We start from the raw sequence: 26279 nt of genomic DNA on the forward strand, positions 1-26279 counted from the left end.
AGCTGAAAATCAGATGCTGTTCAGTCACTGCTCTGCCAGGTTCTGCACATTAGGAGTTGGATTGCAGCTCAGGTGACTTAGGAAAGATGTTTTAAATCAGATTTGAGGCTATAGGTAATTAAGGAAAGATGTTTTAAACCATATTTGAGGCTATAGGTGACTTTGGAAAGATGTTTTAAATCATAATTGAGGCTATATATGCACATATCATTCAAAGCATAGAGTAAAACACATCTCCAGTGTCCCAGTCCCACGCCTCAACAAACAGGTATTTATATCCTTTAGCATACAATGCTCTCATTTTAATGGGCATTTGAAAGCTCCTCTCTCTGAACTTATTTTAGCAGGTATTTTTGGATCCACTCCTTTATTCTAGCATATGGAGAAATAAATACAATTTATAAATATGTTCTTGGCATCTTTCTAGTTATGTTTCCATTTTTGGCAGGGAAAAAACCATCTCTGGTTTCATCAGTTTGCATTCAAGAAATCATATGTGGTTATCATCACTGCTTAAGTTTTCCAAACTTACCATCAGGGTTGTGAACTCAGATATTTGAGCAAGTTTTACACTGGCTTTGCAAATTTTTGAGAGCTTTTGTTAACATAAAGCTTTTTTCCCATTTATCTCTGTTCCCTCACAAGTGTTTCAGGGTGAATCCTTAGCATCAGTCTCTTGCTGTTCAGTGATAATACTCAGAGAGATTTTGGGGTTTATCTATGTTAAAAAATAAAATAAAAAGGAATTCTGTGTGCAAAGCCAAGCAGAGATAGGGCAGCTTGAGGGTGTCAGCAGTTCTGTGCATTGCTCTGCTGGAGGAGTGGGGGGATGTTGCAGCAAATTGAGGATGTGGGAATGTGAAAGGGGCTGTGGTGACAAAAATCTGGAAGAGCTGGTTCAGGACCTGCTGCCACTTGGGTGTTTTAATTGACACAGTAAATTCTTGGCTTTGTCATTGAGACAAACTGGACTGTGGGTGAATTCACAACACTCCAGCTGCCTTTGGAGCTTGTGCAATTTAGCTTTTCTTTCTGAATTGTGGAACAGTAACAGAATTACCACATAGGATCAGAATCAGTTTATGCTGTGTTCTGCTGGCCCTCCTGGAAGGAGCTGGGACACCTGGGGAAGGGTGGAGTACAAGCATTGATCATTTTTAGTTTTGTTTTTAACACTGCCTTCTGCACAAGTATCTGTAGTGTTCTAAACCTTGCTTTCAATCACCGTGTTTCTCATGAGAGAATGAAATAAATGGGATTCCTGTTATTTCCAATTAGAATACTGGGTTTTTAATTGTTGGGAAAGAGTTTACAAAATGCAAGAGTCCTTTCAGGTTTATGGCACTGCATGGTAGTGCTCTGAGTGCTGTTAAATGAAGGAATTAAAGAGCTGAACCCCCAGTCTCCTATAGTACAAACTGCTGCAGTAGGCCACATTCTGACTTGGAAAAGTTATATGAATTCTACATATTTTTTTATGTTCCATAGAATTCAATACGTCACAATCTCTCTCTGAATCGTTATTTCATCAAAGTACCACGTTCCCAGGAAGAACCAGGCAAAGGCTCATTCTGGAGGATAGACCCTGCCTCTGAAAGCAAATTAATAGAGCAGGCTTTTAGGAAAAGGCGGCCTAGGGGAGTACCTTGCTTTAGAACCCCTCTGGGACCACTCTCTTCTAGGTAAGGAAAACCAGATGAACAAAAAGACTATGGCTGTTGTTTAATCTTCAGGCTGCTACAGACTTGATAGCTTTGGATACAGTCACAAGTTTAGTAATTTAATTTCATCCAGACTCAGTGTTTGAATTCTGTGTGTTTCATTAGGAGGCTGCCCCGTACACCAGGCTGGTGTTTCTTGCTTGGTTTTAGTGTTAAAGAACCTGGTTTGCATAACTAACTATCAGATTGTTCATGTTTGCAAGCCTTGCTGTACCTTTGATGGGTTTTGCAGAATTATAATTTATAATTTCTAACTGCCATCTACTGGATTTTAAAACTGTTTACAAAGAAAATTCTCAGATACCAGCTATTTATTGACCTTAGAGATGACAATTGTGTATTCAGTTTGCTAATGTTGGAGCAGAATTTGTGCTGGGGAAACACCTGGGTTTAAATTGTTCCCTCTGTAAAGTTATGGCCTTTCTGCTGGTGCAGATCTTTTTCTGCTTGCCCTGTAGCCTCAGATTTGCTCCTTGTTCTTCTCCACCAGAAGAAATGTTCATGTTTCACAGATTTAGAGTCTCCCTAAGAAGGCATCCAGCCACTTCTTCTCCTTTAACTGTACCTGGAGTTTGCTTTTAAATTCTGTCCCTGTTTAACAGAAGCTTTTTAAAAGATGCAGAGCTCTGGGCTGTAGCTGTGCCCTCCCCTGCTGCACAGGGCAGTGTGTCACACTCTCCTTAGAGGAAGGCCATGGGCTGCCCAGTTCAGAAGTTAAAACACATCAGCTGCTGCTTTCATTTCTAACTACAGAAGTGCCCCAGCTTCTCCTAATCACTCTGGAGTGTTGTCTGCACACTCCAGTGGCGTGCAGACCCCCGAGAGCCTGTCCAGGGAAGGATCTCCTGTCCCCATGGAGCCTGAGCCCAGCGCCATCCAGCCAAAACTCGCCGTCATCCAGGAGGCGCGGTTCGCACAGAGCGCCCCAGGTGAGAGAGCGCTGGGCTGGGGCACGGGGTGCCACCAAACACTGCCAGGGCTCAACATGGACCCGAAAATGAGGAGAGGATAGGATAGGATAGGATAGGATAGGATAGGATAGAATAGGATAGAATAGAATAGAATAGAATAGAATAGAATAGAATAGAATAGAATAGAATAGAATAGAATAGAATAGAATAGAATAAATATAAATAAGTAAATAAATAAATGATATATATAATATATATAAGTATATATATATACAATATATGTAATGTATACAATAAATACATTAATGTATGTATATACTATATACATATATATGTATATACTATAATACAATACAATGTAATGTAATATATACTATAATGCAATATAATATATACTTAATAATACAATACAATATATACTATAATAAAATACAATGTAATATATACTATAATAAAATACAATATAATATATACTATAATGTATATATAATATACAATAATATAATATATATATAATAATATATAATATATACTATATAATAATATAATTAATACTTAATAATAATAATATATATTAATACATATAAAATATATATAGTAATAGATATTATTATATATAATAATAAATATATATATATATATATATTATAATAACAATATATAATATCTATATATAATAATATATATATATAACAATACAATATAATACAATACAATATAATATAAATGAAAATTATATATAAATATAAAATTTTATGTATAAAAATATATAAAGTATTACATATATATAATTTTATATATAAAAATGAGTATGCTCTTCAGAGCAGATCTGTGAGAAGCTCAGGAACAGCCAGGGAGGGTCTGTTTGGACACATGGGGCTGTTGTTACTCCAGAACCTTGGGTCACTGTTGCTGAGGAGAGGCTGTGCCTCTGTCCTGTGTAGGGCTGTGCTGTCTTGTAACAGTTTTCTTGAAAAAACCCCAAAAGGTAAGGTTGTGTGTGTTAGAGAAATAAGGAAAGGCCTTTCACACCTCTGTGGTCATCCCACAGTGGGGGGATAAAAGAATTGAAAGGATAAAGAGAGATAAGAAATTTCCTGTTTAAAACAAAAAGAGCATAAAGCATGATGGGATAAGGATGTGTTTGTTTAATTACCTTCTTTGCTGCACATTTGCCATCCAGTTTCTTGGTGGGGATGTGGCACTGGAGAGGGCAGAGATGTTCCTGTGCATCCCTCAGCATTCCCAGTCAGCCATGCTGCACCCAGCACCTGCAGCACACACATCCCCATCTGTGCAAAGGGCTTTGATTAAATGAGTGCCAGGCACAGCTTTGTTTGGGGGCAGAGCTGGGGTGCCCAAAGGGGGTGTGGGTGTTGCACAGCCAGCACAGCCCTTACCTTGAGACTGGAGCTGGGAATAACCATTTGTCCTAACCTTCACTGTCCACTGTTGCCTTCTGGCTCATTAGTGGAGGAGCTTGTTAATTCTCTGAGGTTTTAATGTTTTAATGTGAAGTTTAAAAGAACAACTGGCTTAGAAGAAATAATGAACATTAGCAATCTAATTTTGACCTCTTTGTTGGTAGGATCACCTCTCTCTAGCCAGCCAGTTTTAATTACTGTACAACGGCAGCTACCACAAGCTATCAAACCCGTCACCTACACTGTTGCAACTCCTGTGACAACTTCAACCTCCCAGCAGCCTGTAGTTCAGACAGTTCACGTTGTGCACCAGATCCCAGCTGTGTCAGTCACCAACGTGACTGGGCTGGCACCAGCAAACACTTACACTGTCGCAGGACAGGCCGTGGTCACACAAGCTGCTATGGTCACCCAGCCCAAGGTAGAACCTCAAGAGAATGGAGACCACAAGGAAGTCAAAGGTAAGAAAGAACCTGTGGGGTTGTTTTGGCACCTCTTGATGCAGAGGGATCAGTGTTTGAAATTTAGAATTGTAGAACCATAGAAGAGTTTGGTTTGGAAGGACCTTAAAGTCCATCTTGTGTGGGCAGAGATGCTTTCCACTCTCCTGGGTTGCTCCAGGCTTCATTCAGGGATGGGGCATCAATACTTACAGGGCAATGCTTGAAGTGTTTGATAAAACTGAAGATTTCAAATTGTAATTTCTCAGATCTGTTGGAGCATGTAATAAAACAACACACTCCCACTGAGGGCTGATTGAGTGAAACCAAATGGCTCATGAGCACTTTATTAATTTAAACCAAATTTTCTCTCCTGTTTGCAGTGAAAGTGGAGCCTCTCCCTGCTATTAGCCATGCTGCAATAGGAGCTGCTGGTCGCATCATCCAGACCTCGCAGCCCGCCCCCTTACAGACAGTTACCATAGTGCAACAGGCGCCGCTGGGCCAGCACCAGCTGCCCATCAAAGCTGTCACCCAGAACGGAACGCACATCGTGCCCCTGAGCGCCGCCGTGGGGCAGGGCAGCGCCGGTACGGCCCCTCCTGCTCTCCTCTGCTCTCCTCTGCTCTCCTCTGCTCTCCTCTGCTCTCCTCTGCTCTCCTCTGCTCTCCTCTGCTCTCCTCTGCTCTCCTCTGCTCTCCTCTGCTCTCCTCTGCTCTCCTCTCCTCTGCTCTCCTCTCCTCTGCTCTCCTCTGCTCTGCTCTCCTCTCCTCTGCTCTCCCTCTCCCTCTCCCTCTCCCTCTCCCTCTCCCTCTCCCTCTCCCTCTCCCTCTCCCTCTCCTCGTTAAACCAGGATAAAAACAAGTTTTAAAAGAAGCTCCTGTAAATCAGAGCTGTTCAAATGGTGCCTCCTTCCAGGTGGTTTGTTGGAAGCCACCAACAGGAAAACCAGACCTTGCTTGTGGGTTGGCTCTTTGAACTGTTACCTTTTATTATGATTTTATTGAACCTGTACTGAAAAGACCAAAATTGTGGAAGGTTTTGAGGTGGTTCATGTGTGAATCCATCATTCCCCTGTGGGCCTTGGCAGGCTGGGTGGGCAGCAGTGCTTTGTCACCATTCCCCACACTCCCTCTTGCTCCCAGCACGGGCAGATCCTCACAGCAGTTCTGACAGTTCTGCTTTGTGCATTATCTGATACTGATATTTGTCACATGTTTACAGAAATACTTCTAGGGCTGTCTTACCTCAATTCATTACCTGCATTTCTGCTCACAAGTCTTTGTAATGGAGTGAATTATCTCCTTCATTTCCTTTTTCCTCCTTTGCCATCACTGACATTTATAGGTCAGTGTTCTGGCTGCTGCCACTTCACTTTCAGCTTAAGAGCAGCAAAAGCATCACAGTCAGGCTTGAGGTGCACTTTGTGTGTCAGAGGGGATGTGTGAATAGAGCTGAGAGCCATGTGAAATACACTGAAAAGCTATTTTTAAAAGTAAGGAATAATTCTTTTTCTCTTTTTCCTGGATTCTGAAAACTCTGCTGATTCCCACACATTTCCTGACACAGCAGAAAAAGAAAAAACTGTATTTTCATGATGAACCGAACAGTTTGGAGTGGTTATTTTAGGCAGGGTGCAGGGTATGCAGGGAATGTGGCTGCACACAGAGTAAAGTTGTAGCTTCCCACTGTTGTCTGTGTGTGATGGGTGTGCAGTGAGGTGTGCTCCAGGTCCTGGGCTCTTGTTACAGTAACTCCTAAAGCAGCAAGAAACCAGGAAATTCTCAGGCAAAGCATCTAAAGTGAGAGCTTTATACAAGTGAGGGCCTATAGAAACAGCGAGGGCCTATAGAAACACAGATTTGTGTTTGTCTGTGTGACACACACAGCTGTGTTCACACACACATTTGTGTGATTGGTGAAAGAATGTTTGTGCCATATGAGAACAAAGAAATGCAGAGCAAATCCTGTTCCATTTTCCATGTGTAGTAAAGTTTCTTTCTAAAGTTTCCAGGTGCTCTCAGATCCTGCTCTCAGCAGAGCAGCCTGGCAGCATTGCTTGGTCCCTGTGAGTCAGCTCTGGGGTCCATAAGAAACTCAGTTTCTTATTGTGCAATAAAATTTGCTAAGTGAGTATTGTGTGTGTGATTTGACAAGGATCAGGGTGCTGACTTTGTGTTCTGGTGTTTGCAGCTGCTGCAAGTCCTTTGCACATGCTGGCGACCCACGCGTCCGCATCGGCCTCGCTCCCCACCAAGCGCCAGAACGGAGACCAGGCAGAACAGCAGGAACTGAAACGGATCAAAACAGAGGATGGAGAGAGCATAGTCATAGCTGTGAACGTGGACACCCCACCCGTGGCAGTGAGTGACAAAGGCAGCCAGAACTAGAAACTTTAGGGGAGTTTTCCTTTTTTTTTAAAAAAAAAAAAAAAAACACACAAAGAAAAAAGAAAAAAAAAACCACAAAAAACCAACAAAAACAAACTCCGTGGTGCCAAAAGGAGACACTTAAATCTAACACCTAAAATGTTGGAACATGTTCTCACGCAGTGGGGAAAGGGGCCCTGTGAATCAGACTTCAACTTTCAGCACTGAAACAAAACCCAACACAGGTGGCCTTAAAACTTGGTAATTTCAAGTCAAACTGCAGAACCATGTTGTTGTAGAGGCTGTGCCCCCGCCCCTCCTGCCCACGGACTGTGTGTGCTGGGAGGGCTGCAGCTTGAACAGGATCTGTCAGATTTTTCCCAGGACTGAGGATCTCAGTGTAACGGCAGCATGATAGCGCTTAGTGTGACTGGTTTCAAACGATTGTAAATTCCTAAAGGGAACAGAGGCAGGAGCCATTCCGACACCGTGGCAGCTAAAGCCTTTCCGAACCACCCACCCATGCAGTTGTTGATAGATATGCAGTATTTTGTTGTTCACATGTGGAATTAGAAATTTTTGAGGTGTATTTTCATTTCTTTGCAAAACGATGGGGTCTTTGACATTTCAAATCACTCCATTTCTACTCCGGAAACTTTGGAATCACACAACTACTTTTCATGTGAAATTTTGTTTGGTAAAAAACTGAATGTAGGGTTTTTTTAACCAACGGAATGATTTACTTTTGTCTGTCCTGTTCAAGTTCAGATAAAGCTACTTTATTACATCTGCAAATTTTCATATTTTAGCAGTTGCCTGATAAATTTAATCAAATTTTATTACCATGTGTAGTGATCAAACGCTTCTTTGGGCTTGCATGTAACTGATTAGAAACTCTGATGTAAATGAGCCGTTAACTGACGTAAAGAACTGCTATGGATTTGACCAGAGCTGCACTTACCTGTTTCTCTCTCTGCTACCTTTTGCTGTTTGTTACTTTGTGTTGACTTTGACTGTCCCTGGCATATTTTTCCAGTCTAAAGTAAAACAAGAGTCTCGCTTAATATTGTGTATGTTTAAGATAACAGACTGTTCTTCATTTAGAAAGATAAAATTCTTTATCACGAGTCCTTTTAAAAAGAGTAAAATTATCTTGTCAGAGGTATATTCGATATTTTTAAGCTTAAGCACCCTTCAGTAGAAATTAATCTGCCCCGTTTCTCTGTAACACTTTGATGTCAGACACTGACCTCGGGGTCTCCATGACCAGTAGCTGTTGTGGTTTTCTAACAGTGGCTACCAGATTATGGTAATAATTTTTTTTTTTTTTTTTAAGTGTGTGTTCTGCAGTTGAACATTTTAAAATGTATCGGTAATTTCTCACTTTAATGTGGTAATAGATTCCACTTTACATTTCAAAATTCAATTGAAACAAGGCTGCTGTTCAGTCTTCAGCTCACACAACGTCTTAGTTCCTCCTGCAGCCAGGTGAGCGGGAGCCCGAGGCGGCTCCATCGGAATCTGGTTTTTTCCTGTTCTGTAATAAAGATGCATTATTTATATTTCCTTTCCTGCTCCGAAAGGAAAAACTGTATTTTCATGATGGACTGAACAGTTTGGAGTGGTTATTTTAGGCAGCTTTTGGAAACTATTTACCTAAAGACCAAATATGAGAAATGTGTACAAGTTTTGTGTTCATCCACACAATGGAACTGTTACAATGTCTCTGCAGATAATACATTAAAAAACTATGAAAAAAAAACTCTACACAAGCTGGATTTATAACAGGCATTTAAAAAAAAAGCATAACCTGAAAAGAAGCATTTCTGTACAATTGCAGCGTTTTCTTTAGAGGTTTTAAAAATAAAAAAAAAGTAAAGTTTTAACATACTTTTTTTAAGAAAAAAAAAATCCAGTACTAGTAATTTAATTTGGTGTTGAATGAATTGACTAGAATGTGGTTTATTTTCAGAAGTGAGAATCTGTTCACAACTAGGGCTAGGTGAATAATAGTGTATAAGATTTTTTTAAATAAAATTAAATTTTATTCAGCAAATTAACTAAGTTGAAATTACTCAACAAGTGTGTTTGGAATATCAGTGTATATTTGGGGTTAATGCAGCTTCTGTGCCAGCCCCCCAGGCCAAGGTGCCCCTTCCAGCCAAGCCACGGGCAGGGAGGGGCCTGGGCTGGACCCTGCCAGTGCTTGGGGCACAGGAGGGCACAGCAACGTGTCTGCCTTGCATGGATCATTATTTCTGTAAGTCAATTTTAGGAGATGTCACTTTCTGGAATCTCTGTGGTGAATGTGGGTTTGGTGTTTGATCCCCTTTGCCTGCACTGGTTACAGTCTCTGTTTCTCAGAAGTTGGGAAATGCTTTCAAGGACCAGGAAAACTTTGCTGGAAGCTGGGTCAGGTTTTCATAGCAATGCTTTCAAGAGCTGGGGAGAAACCCAACTCCCCAAGCCTTGGATGGATGTGGAACTGCTGGGTTTGGTGTTTGGAGCCGAATGGGCAGAGCCTGTTCCTCGAACAGAAAGCAGGGTCTGAATGGTGTGAATAAACACAGTCCTTGGGGAGGAAGAAGAAGAGCACAGCTGACCATGGAGCAGTGAAGTGCTGTAATTGTTACTGTGCCCCAGGGCAGGCAGAGCAGTGTGACCCAGCCCCAGCCTGGTGGCATTTTGTGGCTGCTGTGTCTCTAAGAACTGGTCGTGTCTCACATCTCCAACTGCACTGATTAATTCTGTATTTTCTCCTTTTTGTGACTACCTAAAGGTTCTGAAAGCAATCCTCGTGTTCCACAGTTCCTGCTGGCAGATACCTGGAATTGCTGCAGAATTTAGTGCACTGACTCATTAGTTTTCCTGTCAGGATTCTGAACTGTGACACAGGTACTGTGGAGAGAGATGGCAAAATGGGGAGAGAAGGCTTTGAGTTACTTTTCCATACAAAAGGAGCTGCTGATCCCTGTGCATCCCTGTGCTTCAGGAGCAGATGCTGCTGCAATACTTTGTGTTCCAGTCGTGGTTTGCTCTGCCTGTGGCAGCTCTCTGCCCTCCTGGTGCCTGGGGTGATCCTGTGGCACCACCAGTCCATCAGTGCCCCCATTCCTTTTCCCACCAGGTCACTGACTGAGCACTGTCCATTTACTGTAGAGCTGTGCAGACTCTGGGTACATCCATCCACAGGAGCCAAGCAGTGAAGCACTGGCAGAGCAGCCTGGAGGCAGCAGCAGCTGGGAAGACTCAATGCTGTGCTGGATTTGATCCCTGTGGAACAGCTGCACCTCATCACATCCCCTTGCAGGTAGCACAGGACAGCTGAGGTGTGCCAGGGCACTCAGGGTTACTGCAGCACTGCTGGCTGCCTGCACACGTGTTGTTTTCATTCCTGCTGCCACGTTGGAGCAGAGGTTTAGGGGAAATTTGACACGTTCAGAAGAGTTTAAATGTTCCCCAGAAATGTGTTCATCATCTCTTGTCAGCTCTAGGATAACAGGGACAGGGGGGCAGCTGAGGCCCAGCAGAGCTGTGGGAGCAGGGGCAGGGCTGGCTGGGGGAGTTCAGGAGTTTGCTGGTGCTGGGATCAGGAGCAGCTCCACTGGCACAGGAGAGGATTTCCATCTGCAGCACTTCCATCACATCCTTCTCCAGGAGAGGACAGCTCCAGCTCCTTCTGCTGGGTGAGGTAAGTGCTGAACAAGAACTGGTTTGCACTGGGAAGTTGGGCTTGTTTAGGGACAGACAGCAAGGTGCATGGCCAGGCAGTGGCTCACGTGCTCCTGTCCCCTCCTCATGCAGCAGATTGAGCTCCTGTCCTTCACCAGCCACCACTATTGACTCACATGTTTATCCCCCAGCCTGGAGCAATGGAAACCATGGCTGTGACCATCAGTGAATACAGCAAAGTTAGTCACTTTTATTTAAAAGAAATAACATATTACAAATAAGTGTGCAAAACAATTCCTGTGGTTAAATACGCATAAAAGCAACATGCAACCTTGACATCAACATGGTAAGTTAGTCCTTAGTAGGTTACATGACACTAAAAGGGACTTGTCAAAGTTAGAGTTTGCAACTGAAGTCACAGAGTGTCAGGGCTGAAGCATCTGTGAAATTAGCTTTGAGAAGAGCAAGAGCTCCCTGCCCCAGGGTTTAGTGCCACAGATGCCAAACTTGGGGCTATCTCAGGTTCTGGGTTAGGAGCTTGTGCCTTAGGTCAGCAGGAAACAGGGTAACAACTTTTGGGGAAGAGTGTACGAGTCTGGCTTCAGTCTAACCTACCTGTCCCTGGGCCAGCAGCAATAGTATGCGACAGCTCAAAGGGAAAAAAAAAAAGACAAGTTTGCAAGTTTAAAGCCATTGCAGACATGGAACTTCCTGCCACCTTGTTCAGTCCTTGAGCTGGCCATGGCCTCTCCAGCCTCCCAGCTGCAGCAGTTTGGCAGCTGTCACAGCAGTACTGACTGTTGGATCATGGAAGGAATCAGCTCTACAACCACAGCAGCCCTGGCTGCTCGCTGTGCTCACACAGGAGAGGGGAGCTGGGGCAGCCCTTGCCCAAAGGTGCCTCCAGCTGCTTCACAGAGTTGGGCACCTTGGACAAGCACTGCTGATCCCTCACCTGAAGCAGCACTGGCAGGGCCACAGGACCACCACCCCCCAGCCCTTGGTCAGAGGACAAGCAGGGCTTGACCTGCAGGTGTCCCTTGCTCCATACTTGTCACCTCTGTTCCCTCAGCTGTGCCAGGGGAGGGAGGAGCAAGCATGACCCAGTGTTCCCCGCTCCCAGCCATGCAGTGGAAGTAAAGCAAAGCCTAAAATCTTCTGGTTTCACATCCCTTTTCCTAAAGCCAGCTGAAGGTGTGGACAGCCCCTGCAGAGCTCTCCCTGTGGCAGGCACTCTTGTTGGAGCTACAGTCATGTCACAGTTCAGACTAAAGAGAAACCCAATAGGCACAAGCTTGTTGAAAGCCACATCTTGATAACTTGAGTTGGTGACAGTAACCCAAAGAGATTTATTTTCATGATGAATACTTGCAGAAATGAGAACAAACAAATGTAGTCCACTACTTCAGAGCTGCTTGTGATCATGTTGAGCCAGGCTTCTCCATGAGCTGTGCTGAACCTCTGGCTCAGTGCTGGACACTCAGATCTGTCCCTCAAAGGCCGGGTGGCCGAGGCAGTGCTTTGAGCCGGGCTCTCCCCTCCCTCAGTCAGAGCTTGTCGTCTGTCATTTCTAGGAACTGAGCGTACACATCCCTTGAGCATTCCCCTTTTTGGTTGAATAAGAACTTGTAGTAGCTGCCATCTGCACATATTGCTGCAACACAAACAGGCAGGGTCAGGGGGCTGTGCCAGGGGTGCTGTGCTTTGCTCCAGCATCAGCTGCCCTTCAGACTCACAGAGGTTCTGGAGGGATCCATGGGCCACCAGCCCTGCCAGCCCCTGCTGTGCCAGCCCCATGCCAGCCTCTGTGGGCAGTGGGAGCAGCCAGAGCTCCTGCATGACAGGGACACAGCCCTCTCTCAGCAGAGCATTCCCTCCCTCCAAGGCAGCACAGATCAAAGGCACACCCTGGGGATGCCTCCAGCACTCACCTATGACAGCATTTGGCTCTGTTCCAAAGGCACAAATGCACGGAGAGCCTGAGGGAACCTGGAATTTGGAAAAACTCCATTTGGAACTGAAGTATTTGGGGAGAAAGGTGGCAGAGGCCAAACTGAAAGAGAAAACAAAACAAAAAAAGACATTAATAGGTTGGTAGGGTGTTGACTAGGGTGGATTCAGAGCTGCTGGAGTGATTGAACAAGGTGAAGGTTTCACTTGATTTTTTTACTGAATCAGATAACCTGAGTAATTTCCCCTCTCAGGGAGGGAGACACTACAGCTACCTTGCTGGCTTTAAGTGACAGCAAAAACTGCCAGAAGGTTTTTAGATTTTTAGTACAGGAAGGATTCCACAACATATGTTCATCCTAAGGTCCACTAAAACCTACACTGAGCCTCTGTTGAAATGCTACAGCCCTGCAAGGGACAGCAGGAACTTGGCAATTACCAGAGATTACTGAATCTGCAGCTTCATGCCTGCTCAGCAGATAAATTTTTCCACCTTCAGCAGTGTGGAGATTTTGCTCCTGAGTGACAGGGCCAGTGTTTTAAATGCAATTCAAAGCTCAAGGACCCCCCACCCCCAGAATGGCTCCATCCCTACCTTGACTGCTTATTTCTTTTGGGGTCTTCTGCAGCAAAAATGTGGACTGTGCCATGGTCACTGGAGACGCAGATGAGGGAAGCATCCTGGTTGAAGTTAATACTGCAGAGAACACAGACAGACAGACAGCTGCAGGATTTCTGCTGGGACAGACCCAGAGCCCTGGCACAGACAGTGCTGCTGTGCCAGCCTGGCAGGGGGGTGGTAACAGTGCCTCAGGAGGAGCAGGGGCTGCTTTGGGATGAGCAGCTCCAGAAGAGGCCCTGCAGTGGCAGCAGCAGCAGCCCTGCCATGGACACCCTGTGTGGGTCACTGTGACACTGCTGGAAGGAAATGCACCAGCTCTGCTCTGAGGGCTGGGCAGAAGGTGCAGCTGCTGCCCCACGTGGGGCTCAGCAGGGGAATGGGAGATTCCTGGGGAATGGGCAGAGGCTTTCCCTGCTCCTGGGACAGCCACACCTGGGCCCTGGGTGCTCCCTGATAAAGCTCCCCTTGCCCCCAGGCTCACCCCAGTCCCCCTGAGCAGTGTTCCAGTGCCCCAGGGCACTCCCTGGTGTCAGTGGGAACTTCAGCATCCCCCAGTTCCCACCTGGGCTGGGCAGAGTCGGGCTGGCACAGCCCAGCTCTGTCCCTGCTCCTGAGCCTGTGCAGGCCTCACAGGGCTCCCAGCTCCTGCTTTCCCCTCCCAGCAGTGAGCCCAGAGGGAGGAGCAGAGGCAGCCAGGGCAGCAGAGCCATCCTGTGCTGGCTGAGCACAGCCACACCCACAGCTGGCACAGAAGCAGCTGAACGTACCAGTATATGTTGGCTGCTTGTGATCCTCGACGTAGCTCCTGGATTAAATGCCCTGATGAAGTATCAAATATTCTTATGAGGGTCCCCTTGGAAAGGAATCAAGCATTGTATTAGGAAAGGCACAAGACTGTCTTTACATCTGTGAATGCATCCTAAAATTTTATCTGAGCAGCACGCCCCTGCACACACTGCTGGGGTTTTCTTCTTGGTAAATTTGCAAACCTCTCTTTATTTTGGGGAAGAACAAACACTAGTTTCCCCACACACCACCACAATGTTATAATGCCTCAGGGTACAATCTTGTCACTTGGTGACTCAGGAAGTCTCTTAGTTCAGTTCCAAGGCACTGCTGCAGCCCTGGCCCTTTGCAGACCCTGGCTGGTGCAGAGGGTGCCCAGGACCTGTGGGTCCCTTCTGCCTTGTTCCCCTCAGTGCATTTTTCATTGCTGCTGAGCAATTCTTTCCCACTAAGTCTAATCAAGCTGTGGCTGGTCTTGTCTTAAAACTGCTTCAGCTGAGATAACTCGGAAGAATCAGTGACCACACACTCAATCTGCATTGATCCAAATGTGAGCACCACCCAGTCAGGTGACAGAACTCTGCACCTGGAAGCTGTTCCTCAGCTGGAGCCACCCAGCCTGAGAGCAGAGCTGCAGAATGAGCCAGGCTGTCTCAAATAAAGTGATCAACAAATCAGTGCTGCTTTCCTCTGATGAAGGAAGGCTGTGCATCACCACCTGCAGCTCCTGTGACACACCTGGTTAGCAGAGGCAGCCCTCCAGTCACACACCAGGCAATAACTACCCAGCAGAGAAAGACTTGGTAAATAGAGCCTAGTTTTGATTTCAGGGACAGGCTTGAGATGTTTGCTGACTGGGCTCAGACTCCTGGTTCAGTTGGAAAATAAAAGCTGCTTGAACTTCTCTATGCAAAACAAGGAATGTTTAATACAAATGCAGCAGATAATGGCTCAATTTAGCAATGAAGTTGGCAGCTTTTAGAACTCTGTTTAGGAGACAGGCAATCATTAAGCTTGAGAGAGACTTGGGATACATTTTCTTTTTTTAAACTCTTTGAGTGACAGGCTGGGCAGTAGAAACTATGTGAAACAGAGACTCCTTGGATTAATTTGGCTTGTCCTTAAGAAACTGATTTCAGCTGAGTGGAAGAGCTGTGCTCAGGGAGATGGGTCCATCTGCCTGACATTCCCTGGGGAGACAAATGTCCTGGCAGCTCTCTGTGTTCCCAGGGAGAAGGCAGCTCTGTGGTGTTTCCCCCTCTGCCCCAGCCCAGCACAGGGAACCTGCACTGCACCCTAACTTCACGTTCCTGTCAGAGTCCTGTCTCTCCATCCCCATGGAACACGTGGCCCTTCCTGTGTGAGGGGCAGCCCACCCTGTCCTGCTCTGTAACAGGGGCTAAGCCAGGGCAGAACAGAGCCTGCCACTACAACTGAACTATTTACAAGTATTTCTTTAGCCACTGGGTCTGGAGTGAATTTAAGCAGAAAATAATAAAGGTGAAGAATGCAAATAAGCTCTCCCCTCCACCTGCTTTTTTAAAAAAATTAACAGTACTTCTTGAAGAACACATCAAAGACATGAACTACTGGGGCTAAGTTGTGTTTAAATGTCACTGAAGAATCACTGCTACAGCCAGCTAAAACAAATACTACCTCAGGCACAGCCCTTGGCTGCTTGGGCATCCCAGAGGAGCAGGGAACACAAGAAGGACTGAGAGTGCACAGTTCAGTGGCAGATTTTCCCAGCAGGTATTTCTCTGTCTCTCCTCCAAAGGATGTGATTTGCTATTTTATCTCACTACACTAGAACACACAGTAAGTCAGAGGCAGGGGACATCATTCTTACTTTTTCTGATGCTGTTGCAATTCTTGTTCCCTGCAGGTTTAAAGCAATACAGCTCAAGACTCCTTCATGAGCTGGGATGTCCACAGGAGGCTTCTCTGTGTTAGCCAGATCCACGATCTGCACGTGGCCAGTGTGTGTTCCAGGAAATGCAAGGAGAGAGTTATTACTATTGGGACAAAGGACACAGAGACCTGAAAGACAAAACAAAAACAAACAATTGGATCATTTCCATTTCCTAATCAACTTTTCAAATGTAAGTTTCTAAAATACAATTCTGAGTAAATCAGAATCTCATTTCAATGGCTAGAGCCCTGACATTAACTGCTACTCCCAAAACATCACCTGTCCATGGGTGCAGAGCACAGTTAAGCAGAGGAGCAGCATTATTTAAACTTGCTCTCATCAGTTTATTTCAATGTAATCCAGCTGTGGCTATCCAGAATCTGGGTGGTTTTGCAGATCAGCCCAGTCAGTCCATTACATCACAGCTATGTTAAGGAGAAGTTAAAATGTCTCCTTAGCAGCTCAGAAAGTGTAAGAGTTTATCAGGGATGACATCTGAGCTTCTGCTCCATCAGTGAAACTATGATTAATTTGTGTTTGAACTTGGTCCTTACACCACTGGCTCCTTTCTCTTTGTAATGTTTTGTGGCCCATTTAAGGTGAATCACACCAATCCCAGGTGTTCTGTGGGTGCCAAGTGAATTCCTGAAACCTCAGTGCAAGAAGAAACCTCCTCCTCCTGCATGCCCTGCCTGTCAGTCAGTCAGGCTGCTGGAGCTGCATCCAGGCTGGGACTCCCTGGCAGCAATTCCATGTTTGCTGCAGGCAGGCAGGAAAACCCTCAGAGATGGGGATTCCAATCCTGTACAATGGATCAACAACAGCCACAGCCAGGCCTTGCTGTTTAGAAAGAACAAGATCAGTTTGTTCCTTGTTATTTGCTCAACAGTTAGCATTTGCTCTTTTTACCAGGAGAGAAGAGTTTGCTCAACACCTCCAGCTCTATTAGGAAAGAGAAATGATGCACTTTACTGGAATTTGTGTTTATAATTAACCTTCCACTAAAAATACAGGTTCTTTACAGAAGAAAGCTCTTCAGAAATCACATCTCTAACACAAGCACAGGAAACAGCTTTTCTGGGCCAAGTATTTATAAATTCTAATAACCATTCTACAAACACAAAAGCATCTCCAAAGGACACGACTGCAGTGCAGTAAGTGTTTAATGACTTCTAAAGAACTGGCTGAGGCAGCTGAAGATAAATGGCACGTCAGGAACACAAACTTGCTTCCATTCCCCAGCCCACATGTACAACCAACCTTTAGGGTTGTAGCAGGTTTCAAAGACGTGCAGCTGGTGGGGATTGTGTGTGAAGGTGAAAACTTTAATCATCGAGTCCAAGACAACCACAATTCTGAAACAGAGCAGAAGTTCCCGTGACTGGGGTGGATAAAACAGGGACACAAACATTCATTCAGACCTGCAAAGACTTCCAACTGATTGAACAGCCACATTCCTCCTGCCCTCCCCCACAAGAGGCTCCCAGCCCTGCAGCAGCCACGCAATGATAAGCCTGCAAAGCACTTTTATCCAGCCCCTCCACCCACGCACACACAGACTCCAGCTGTTCACAGCTGCTCTTGCTCCAGGGATCTGCTGGAATTTTCTTCACTCCCCTCCATACCTAGAAAACCAGCAGGAGCCACAGCAGAGTATTTCCCTGCATTAGGGGATCAGGAAGTCTTGTAGGTTTTTCACCAAAGCTTCACAGAGCAGTATACTTCAACTGTGGCCTGTTTACACTTAATAGCCCAGCCCCAGTTTCACCTGCTGGTTTTACAGCAGGATCTTTTCTTTGTGCAAGCAGCTGGAAGTGAGAGGGAGCACAGAGCCAAGCTGGACCCTCTGCTGTACCCACCTGTCTCTTCGCAGCTTCACTGCTTTGACTTCTGTGGAAAACTCTATCTCAATGACAGTCTTCTTCTTCAGGTCATCCCAGATCATGACTGCAACAGGGCAGAGATTGCATCAGGCCATCAAGGCATGTTCAAAGATCCACAGCTCCCTTATAACAACTTGCAGTCTGATCAAGAGGTTCACCCAATGCTTAAGCAGCTGCAGACAGGCATCCTGCTAACCAAAGGCATTGAGGCACCCCCTCACTCACACTCTAACTTGTGCAGGCAGGAGCTGGTCAACTCCTGACAAAAACCACATATCATTCTAAGGGAAAACAGCTTTTTTTTTGGTTTGCTCTGAGGGTTATGAAAGAACTAATGCAGTAGTTGAAAAGAGCAGTGCATTTTCCTGCAAAGCTTGCCAGGCAGGGAGGTTCCTGCTCCTTGCAGAGCTCACTGTGAGAAGGTCAGCAGGCCCTGGAGAGCAGGCAGCAGCCTGTTAGCACTGCACCAGCAGTGCTGCAACTCATTGCACCACGGTGGCTTAAACCTGCAGCAGCATCCCCTGCACCTGACCTTCAGCACAGCTGTGGGAGCTCTCAGCAGTGCCACACAGGGCAAGGGGGCCTCTGCAGGGTGCACCCCTCCAGCTCACCTTTGTTGGGTGGGTACTTGGGCTTCTTTCCTCCACCTACTAGTGCTAAATAGTTGCAACGAAACAACATCTCCACATGGCCAACACCACCTTCTAGAAACTCTGCAAGACAAATATTTCATTTGAAAGTGTCAGAACTGGTTAAATTGCCAGCTAATTTTTACCAGTTACAAAAAAAGCTTGTGTTATCCAGCACATCTCTCAGGCACCTGAGAAGAAGAATTGCCCCTAAAAACCAGAGAATGTGGATTCCTTGAAAGTTCTTCATACTGGAGCAGTAAAGCCCTGGATTTCATACAAGCCCTTGTGGTTTCTTCAACAGCACTTCTGAGTGCTGTGTTTCCTTCCTGAACACTTGTACTTGAACAACTTTCTGCACCAGATCCTCCTCCTGACTCCACTAAAGCAGGACAGCACGCTCTGCTATGAAGAGGTGTTATCACTGTGACAAAAAGCTCTGCAGTATTTACAAGGGATAACCTGAAACAATTCAGGAATGTGTAATGTGTTCTGAATCTCTGTTAGAGCACTGAGTCATTGCCTGGATGGGAATTTCTTGGAACTCCTGGATGTAAAACAGACAAGCTGGGGCTGCAGCAAGATTTGGTTTCATGCTGGGTTACAGAGAAAATCAAATGGCCAAGCTCCAGCTGGGAGTGTCCTGGGCAGGTTAAAACCCACAGGAACAATGAACAGGATCTCTGTGTGCCTACACAGCCAGTTCAGTGAGAGCTCTCAGGATCCACAGGGAAAGGCAATCTGACTCATAAGGAACTTCTCACCACAGGAGTTCTGGAAGCATCTCCATCCAGAGCTACTGGCAGAGAGAGTTTTGACAAGGAACTCCACAGGATTTCAGTCTAAGCCTGACTCTTTGAGCACACTGTCACACACAAGAGTCCCAAGGCATGTTGCTTATGGAAGAATTTACTGTTAAGCACAGAAAATAATTTGTCAGCTTTGGCCATGTGAACAGTGACTAAAGTCCTTACAGTGGTAGCAAGTGAAAATGTGCCTGATTTTGTAGGAATTGCTAGTTTAAATACATTTTTTCTCTTATTAAATCCCTTTTCTCACCACAGGCTGAAAGTGCTGGGAAACCTATTTAGCAGCTCACTTCCTATATTTAGAGTAGAATGATATGGCTCAGTTTCAGTTTCCCATATTTTGACTCAGCTTTGTTTGCTTTCTGATAAAAAGCTCCACTGTTAACACAGCTCATCTACTGACTCCTGTTAAGACACAGGAGCAGCTTTACCACATGAAGATCCTCCCAAATTTTTAAAGCATACATAGAAGATAAATATTCAGAGCATTAGAGGTCTGACCTCTCAGTGCTCTTGCAGACAATACTCTTGAGTATGAGAAATGTTACACTGAGATCTCCAGGAAAAAGCCTGGAGTCTCACTGCCACACTGGCTCATGCAGATCAGCACACAAGAACAGAACAACTGATGGCTGCAGGGAGCCACTCCTGCTCATAAACACCCAGGAAATGCCTCTCCTACTCAGGCTGCAAACATGAGCAACAGCAAACACAGCTCTGCCAGAAGCTGAGACAAATTCCTCATCAGCCAACTGTGCAAATTAACAGCAGGGAGACTTTTGACCAGGCAGTGGCACGAGTGAGAGTCCCTGTGGAGCAGCAGGAGCTGCCTCTCCTGAGCCTTTATTCAAAGCCTTCCAGGGATGGAAAAGTGAAAGCTGAGCAAGAATCAGTCAGGAAAAAATGAGAAGGCTGAGCTTCCAACACAGAGCAGCAGGGTGTAATAAGTGAGTGTTTTACCTTGTTTCTCTTTTTCTTTGAGTGGATCTGCATTATAAACTCGGAATCCATTTTCCATTCCACATGCAAAGCATCCTGTGGTAAAAAGCACATATATATACACACATATATAGTAATTGCCAGGTACACTCAAAAAGGAAGCAAGAGCCAGTGGGTTAGGAAAGCATTGCCCAACAATTGCATGGTTCCACTTGAGCTGAAGAGCACTCACAGGCTCTGTTAGTGATGGCAAGTGAAAATCTTCCAGAGAAGTTGTCCTCTAAGCTGGCCTGGTGGAAATGTCTTGGTATTGGTAATAGGCAGGTAAGAAAACAATTGAAGGAAAGGAAACCAATTCCCAACCCACCTGGATCCTGTGCCATGCACTAGAGTGCAGGAAACAGCATCTTAATGTTTATGAGTGAGCTCCCTCCTTTCTTAATAGATCCAAATTCACCTCATGATTGCAACTCTGCTGTGGATGTTTCCAGAGCACAGTGCTCATCAAACAGCTTTTCCAGCTGTGCTAACAAGAGCTGACTGCTGTACCATGCCAATAATTATATGCCAATAGCTGAAGTCTAACCCAGGACACAAGCAGAAGCCAGATTAAAACTCTCTGGAAAAGAACTGTACTTTTTTACATACAAGTATGCATGTGCTTCTTTATTGGAATGCATTAAGCTGCCAGTCCCTTGTCCTGCTCCTTGCCCTGCTAACAGGTGAACACAGGCACTGGTACAAAGCAATGCCACTGTGAAATCACAGCAATGCCAAGTCACCAAGAAGCTGCTGTCACTGCTCACAATTTGTGTGTACTGTACCAAAAATCCAGTTCCAGATCTCTGAGGTACTGGAACATAACTTCCAGTTACTCTGGTTCTATTCTTATGTACTGCAATGATTTGAATCCCTCAAATAAAAGCTTAGGAGCTCTGTCTAAACACAGCCCTTCCTCAAACTGATACTCCAACAATCACAGGGTGTGTGGGGGAAGAAAACAAAACACAAAAACCTATGCCCTTAACCCAAAAAACTCCCAGGTACAACCTCACCCTGTCCAAGCTACTGTAATAAATTAAGTGCACAAAGTTCTTGTTTATATAGATAAACACACACACAAAGCAGATAATGTGAATGTAATAATTTTAGCAGGATTAGCAACCATATTGCAATGGGCTTTGATATGAACCCTGCTGACTTTCTCTCCTCCCCCCTCAGAATTGATTTGCTCTGGCTGTAAGAGCTGCAGTGATCTCCAGCCCTGGGACAGCAAACTGCACTGCAAACCTTCCCTGTACACAAAGCACTGCTGTACAGGACAGAACTGCACTGCAAACCTTCCCCTGTACATAAAGCACTGCTTAAACAGAGAAACTGCCATGGAACCTTCCCTGTACTAAAGCACTGTATACAGTAGAGATGCACTGCAAACCTTCCTGTAAATAAGCACGCCCTGTAAGGAGATAGAATGCTATGCAATTCTTACAGATAAAGCATATTGCTGTAAGGGAAGAACCTGCACTGCAAACCTTCCCCTGTACATAAAGCACTGCTGTACAGGAGAGAACTGCACTGCAAACCTTCCCCTGTACATAAAGCACTGCTGTACAGGAGAGAACTGCACTGCAAACCTTCCCTGTACATAAAGCACTGCTGTACAGGACAGAACTGATCTGCTCCTCACAGCTGATCCATGCAATTATTTTCCAGCAACAGTTTTCTACTCCCATCCTGTATGTCCAGGAAAGTCAAAGGGAAGGGATGCTGAAGCTGTTCCCTGTAAGGTTTGAGTTGTGGCAATCCCAGAAGCTCCTAAGAAGCCAAATGCAGCATTCCTGATGCAATCAAGCACACACTTTACACTTCCTGCAGCACCACTACAGCTTTCTGCAGGACCAACCTCATGAGTAAGACGTGGGCAGCTTTAATGCCTTGGGAATATCCACATTTTTAACTGAAGACAGCACAGCAGAACGTGGGGATGTGAGTAACAGTGAAATTCCCCATGTGGTCGATCACTACCCACAGAGATTTGAAGCTCTCAGGCACGGCAACCCCTGAGTCAAACAAGAGAAGAAAACCCTACAGGAAGATTCCTGTTCCTGCTTCAATTATAGGAACAGCTTTGAAGCTTGGTGATTCCCATCTGACTGATTCCTGTTCCACTGGAATCACAAATTTCATAGCAACAGCTTGTAAGCCCTTCCATGTGAGAGCTGAAGGGGCTCAGAGGAGGGGACACTTCCTTAGGTTCATTCCTTCCACAAGAAGTGCACCTCTCTTTTCAAGAAGGGGCAGATGAGCTGAAAAGACATTGACAAAAGATAACTCAGATACTTTTTTTTAAAAATGTAATGATTACAGAGTAATTGCCTTGACCCCTAGTTGTGCTTGTTCCTACAGTAAAAGTGCTTTTTGCCACCAGTGCCAGTGAGACCAGAGTGAGTTTTGCTCCTCCCAATCTGCAGAAAAAGGAAGGGTTAAATGAGTGACCAGCCTAGAAGATGCCACAGGCTCAAGGGGACACGTTGGCACAGAGAAACCTGCAGGCTCTGGGGTGTGAGGTCCCACAGGGGCAGTAGTGGAGCACAGGGAAGTGACAATGTCCAGCAGTTTGTGCCATGGTGGTTTTCCACCAGAAATGCTGTGTAAAACCAAGAGCACAGGACCCTACCAACACTGTGGGGTCCTACAAAGCATCCCAGCCCACTGGAGAAGAGTAAATACCTAAGTCAAGGATTTCCACACCAAAACAAACCCACACCTCAGTTTTCAAAGCAGCTTTAGGCTGCAACAGTGACAAAAGAGAAATCTGTCAGCAATTTACAGGTATGGCCATTTAGCACGATGTTTTGTCTCTTTATTTCTGAAAAGCACTTCAGTGTCCTTCTCAAAGCATTAGGAAAGGATCTGAAATCAGGAGCTCACAGTCTCAAAATAAGGAAGATAAAATCAGAATATTCTGACTTCAAACAACTGACAACTTCCATTTCCTTGTGTTACATCATTGCTTTTTAATTTAAAGCCTAAAAGTAGCAAAGGCATCTGATATAAAACCAGCACCACTCAAGTCAGAGTGAGGGAGGCCCATGGCAGAACAACCACAGCTGCTTCATCCCTTGCCAGTCAGGGAGATTCAGCCCCAGAGAGATTTCTCTGATGGTTCCTCCTGTTCTCCCATCCCTGTGGGATCGGCCAGCCTTAAATTACCAAGAAATCAGGTTATTGTGGCAGTACATGCAGACACCCACACTTGTGAGCTCCAGCACTCCAGTGACTCACGCTCTATTCCTGGCAGAGCAAGGAGGAAGCAGAGAGCTTTCCCTCCCTCTGCTCTCCCTCAGGTGGCCAAACACCACCTGCCCTTCAGCACTTTACAGGAGCCCTAAACTCATAAAAGGTCACTGAGTTACTGCAGTGCAGCGTCACCATCCCAACAGCAGCAGCTCCAGGAGCTGCCAAACAGAACCAGTTGTGTTTTCTCTTCATGTTTTTTGTCATCACTCAATTGTCTGGCCAGGTGAGGTGGATGGGACATGAATACTGTCATGATTGCCAAGACAAATTCCTTAAGGTGCTTTGGATGTGATATCATTTGGAAAAAGGGGGATATCTTGCATTAATTGCTATGGAATTAAGGGAGCCTTCATAACAAACAAATTTTACACTAAAATTATGATCTAAAGGCATTTTGCAGTAAAAGAGAAACTTTACTTCTTACACAGCTCTACAGGCCAAGCACCAAATATCACTGCTCCACTACAGACCCTGCAGATCTGAAATTAAGCTCATGCTCAAAAATCTTTTTCCATCTCTGTTGGAGAGGCAAGATGAAAATAAATGCAGAGCTGCTGAGAAACAAACTATTCTATTCTTTTCATGTCTGTGGGACAGGAGGAAGAGAGCTGCCAAGGTGCTCTCACCTCATTACCTCCTTCATGTGCTATTGCCAAGATGTCATCAGAGACCTTTGAGTAAAATCAACAGAATAATTCATGTTTACACACGACTTCAATGGCGTCAGCAACAGGTACAGGAGCTGCAGTCTACAGCAACAGAGGCTGCCAGAGTGTCTTAAGCAAGAATATTATTTGTTAAGGCAAAAGGATGTTACAAAATGATGAACTTCTACTCCTTATTCCACAAAAACGACACTTACTCATAAGACTGGTGCTATTTTTGTCTTGCCAGAGCAGGATGAGGAACATGCACCCTGTTTCTGAAGGCCTTCCCCTCTAACAAAGGGAAAAGATAAGCCAAGGATGCACCGGGGCTGTTGTATCAGTGCTTGCCTGCCAATGTGATTAGTAGTGTTAACCACAGTTTTTAAAACACAAACCAGGTAAAAAGAAAGAAGAAAGCAGTTACACCACTCATTTTGAATGTGGAGTAGTCAGACTGAGGAAGAAAGGGCTGAACAGTGAGCAGTTCCCAAGGAAGCCCCAGAAGCACAGGCTGTGAGAGCCTGCCGGAGCCACACAGGGTGAGCAGCCAAGCCCCAGCAAGGCTGAGCCCGCTCCTGCTCCACTCACCCACCCCCATTCACCTCTCCCAAGCGCTGGGCACAGACACGACCGCACAGCGCTGCAACAACGGGAGAGCCACCAAACCCTCCGCTGCCAGCGGCTCTCCCGGCTCCTTCCAGCCCCGCAGCCGCCGCCCCTCGCGCATCCCCAGGGCGGCGGCAGCCCCGGGCCGCGAGCGGGACCCCGCAGTGACGGCGCGGGAGCCGCGGCAGCCCCGGGCCCAGCCCAGCCCGGCCCCGGCTCCGCACCGCCGCCCCTCCGCGGCACCACCCGGCTCCCCGGGCCCGCAGCCTCACCGTGGTCCTGGTTGAAGCCGGCGTAGAGCAGCCCGTTACCGTGCGGGTTGGCCGGGAGCAGGTTCATGGCTCCGGCTCGGCCCCTTCGCCCCCGCCCCTCACACCATGGCGGCGCCCGCCCGCCTCAGCCCCGCCGCGGGAGCCCGAACCGAGCCGGGCCGAGTTACGCCCGCCCGAGTCGGGCCCAGTCCAGCGAGCCGAGCCGGACCGAGCCCGGCCGGGCCGAGCCGAGCCGGGCTGAGCGGAGCCGAGTCCGGCCGAGTCCCGCCGGGCCGAGGCGGACAGGCCGGCGGCTGCTTCCGCCTGCCCGGCACCGCTGCCGAACGCAGAGCACATCCACCCGCCTGCGGGAGGAGCGCCGAGTAATCGAGCGCCGCGGGAATGGCGGCGGGAGCGCCGGGAATGGACCGGGACTGACCGGGCTTACCGCCGGGAGTGGCTGAGACAGACCGACCGGGACTGACTGCCGGGACGGAGGCAGGATGGGTGGCCCGGGCCCCTCCCAGCTCCAAAGAACTGTCTGGTGCAAGTTTTCACATCACACTAAGTGAAAACGCAGGAGCTGCGGTTGGAACGCGCTAAAATAGGGATTTACTGATTTGACAAAACCAAAGCAGCCCCCAAACCCTACACCAACACCACAGATACGTCTTGAAAATGTGGAAGTTCTCGGGACCCAAGGTCCTGAGCACCCTAACTGGACTTAAATAGTGATTTTACTTCGAGCAAGATGATGGACCCTTCCCAGGCGGGTTATTCCGTGCCTGTGTGGTGAGCTGGCGCCCAGGCTGTGTGTGCCCACACCAGCAGCGCCTGTTCCCCATCCCTCCTGGGCGTTCACCTCCTTTTCCGTGCTCGCTCTGTGCCTCCCGCTGCTGTCGCGTCTCGGGTTTGTGAGCAGCTCTGCTGGGAGGTGACCGCAGCTTTTCGGTGCAGCCCCGGAGCTCTGCACGGACCAGCTGCTGCGGTATTCTTTGGGTACTCATATATACATATAAAATAGAATAATCACATTGCATCTTTATGAGATTTTGTTTCCTCAGGCAGCCAAGAGACTGGGTATATGAAATAACAAAACCTTTGCTTTTTTTAAAAGCTTCTCCTGCCCAACTAGGGCCCCAGGCTTTACTTGATCCGTATGGGATTGCTGCAGGAGCCAGGAGTGCTGCTCCAGCCTGTCCTTACCTTGTGTTTATCGTGGCTGGGAGGAGGAACAGACTCTGGCCTTAGGGACGGACACACATCCGCGGAAATGCTCCCTCCAGCCAGGCATTCCTCCTGCGTATCACACAAAGGGACCAGGCTGCTCATTGAGGAGACCAAGGGTATAATTTGGAAGAAATGAACCAACGTAGCTGTGTGCATGGCACAGAGCCGCCCATGCTAC

General features: G+C 46.5%; 2 protein-coding genes across 4 annotated transcripts in view; one reads left to right on the forward strand and one right to left on the reverse strand.

Annotated features, from left to right (window-relative positions):
- FOXK2 (forkhead box K2) overlaps nucleotides 1-8914 on the forward strand; it is a 45063-nt gene extending 36149 nt beyond the window's left edge. Inside the window, exons 5-9 of the mRNA XM_064728254.1 lie at nucleotides 1489-1682; nucleotides 2475-2650; nucleotides 4221-4517; nucleotides 4880-5086; nucleotides 6690-8914. Coding sequence (XP_064584324.1) covers nucleotides 1489-1682; nucleotides 2475-2650; nucleotides 4221-4517; nucleotides 4880-5086; nucleotides 6690-6886 — 1071 coding nt within the window. The 3' untranslated portion in view covers nucleotides 6887-8914. The remainder of the gene's footprint in view (nucleotides 1-1488; nucleotides 1683-2474; nucleotides 2651-4220; nucleotides 4518-4879; nucleotides 5087-6689) is intronic.
- Nucleotides 8915-10767: 1853 nt separating this feature from the next.
- WDR45B (WD repeat domain 45B) lies at nucleotides 10768-26222 on the reverse strand. 3 transcript variants are annotated; one of them, XM_064728256.1, is made up of 11 exons: nucleotides 24893-25206; nucleotides 24230-24362; nucleotides 20089-20163; nucleotides 18302-18403; nucleotides 17667-17754; nucleotides 17068-17162; nucleotides 15745-15935; nucleotides 13877-13962; nucleotides 13083-13184; nucleotides 12469-12590; nucleotides 10768-12191 (listed from the first exon to the last, which is right to left on the reverse strand). In XM_064728256.1, exons 2-11 carry the CDS (start codon nucleotides 24276-24278, stop codon nucleotides 12085-12087), a joined length of 1017 nt encoding a protein of 338 aa, XP_064584326.1. In that variant the 5' UTR covers nucleotides 24279-24362; nucleotides 24893-25206; the 3' UTR covers nucleotides 10768-12084. The 3 variants fall into 3 exon arrangements, with proteins under 3 accessions (XP_064584326.1, XP_064584327.1, XP_064584325.1); XM_064728257.1 differs by lacking the exons at nucleotides 24230-24362; nucleotides 24893-25206 and adding an exon at nucleotides 26078-26222; XM_064728255.1 differs by lacking the exon at nucleotides 24230-24362 and having other exon boundaries at nucleotides 24893-25205.
- Between the last annotated feature and the right edge of the window lie 57 nt (nucleotides 26223-26279).

The sequence above is a fragment of the Zonotrichia leucophrys genome, chromosome 18, assembly GCF_028769735.1.
Source record: "Zonotrichia leucophrys gambelii isolate GWCS_2022_RI chromosome 18, RI_Zleu_2.0, whole genome shotgun sequence".
Lineage (NCBI taxonomy): Eukaryota > Metazoa > Chordata > Aves > Passeriformes > Passerellidae > Zonotrichia > Zonotrichia leucophrys.

Bases quoted from the DNA above. Each gene is read 5' to 3' on its own strand.
- WDR45B (XM_064728255.1), bottom strand. From the start codon at position 24,959: ATGAACCTGCTCCCGGCCAACCCGCACGGTAACGGGCTGCTCTACGCC. The intron at 20,164-24,892 runs GTGAGGCTGCGG...TTTTTACCACAG, and splicing joins CGGCTTCAACCAGGACCACG to GATGCTTTGCATGTGGAATG. The intron at 15,936-17,067 runs GTTGGTTGTACA...TTTGTCTTTCAG, and splicing joins AACCTGCTACAACCCTAAAG to GTCTCTGTGTCCTTTGTCCC.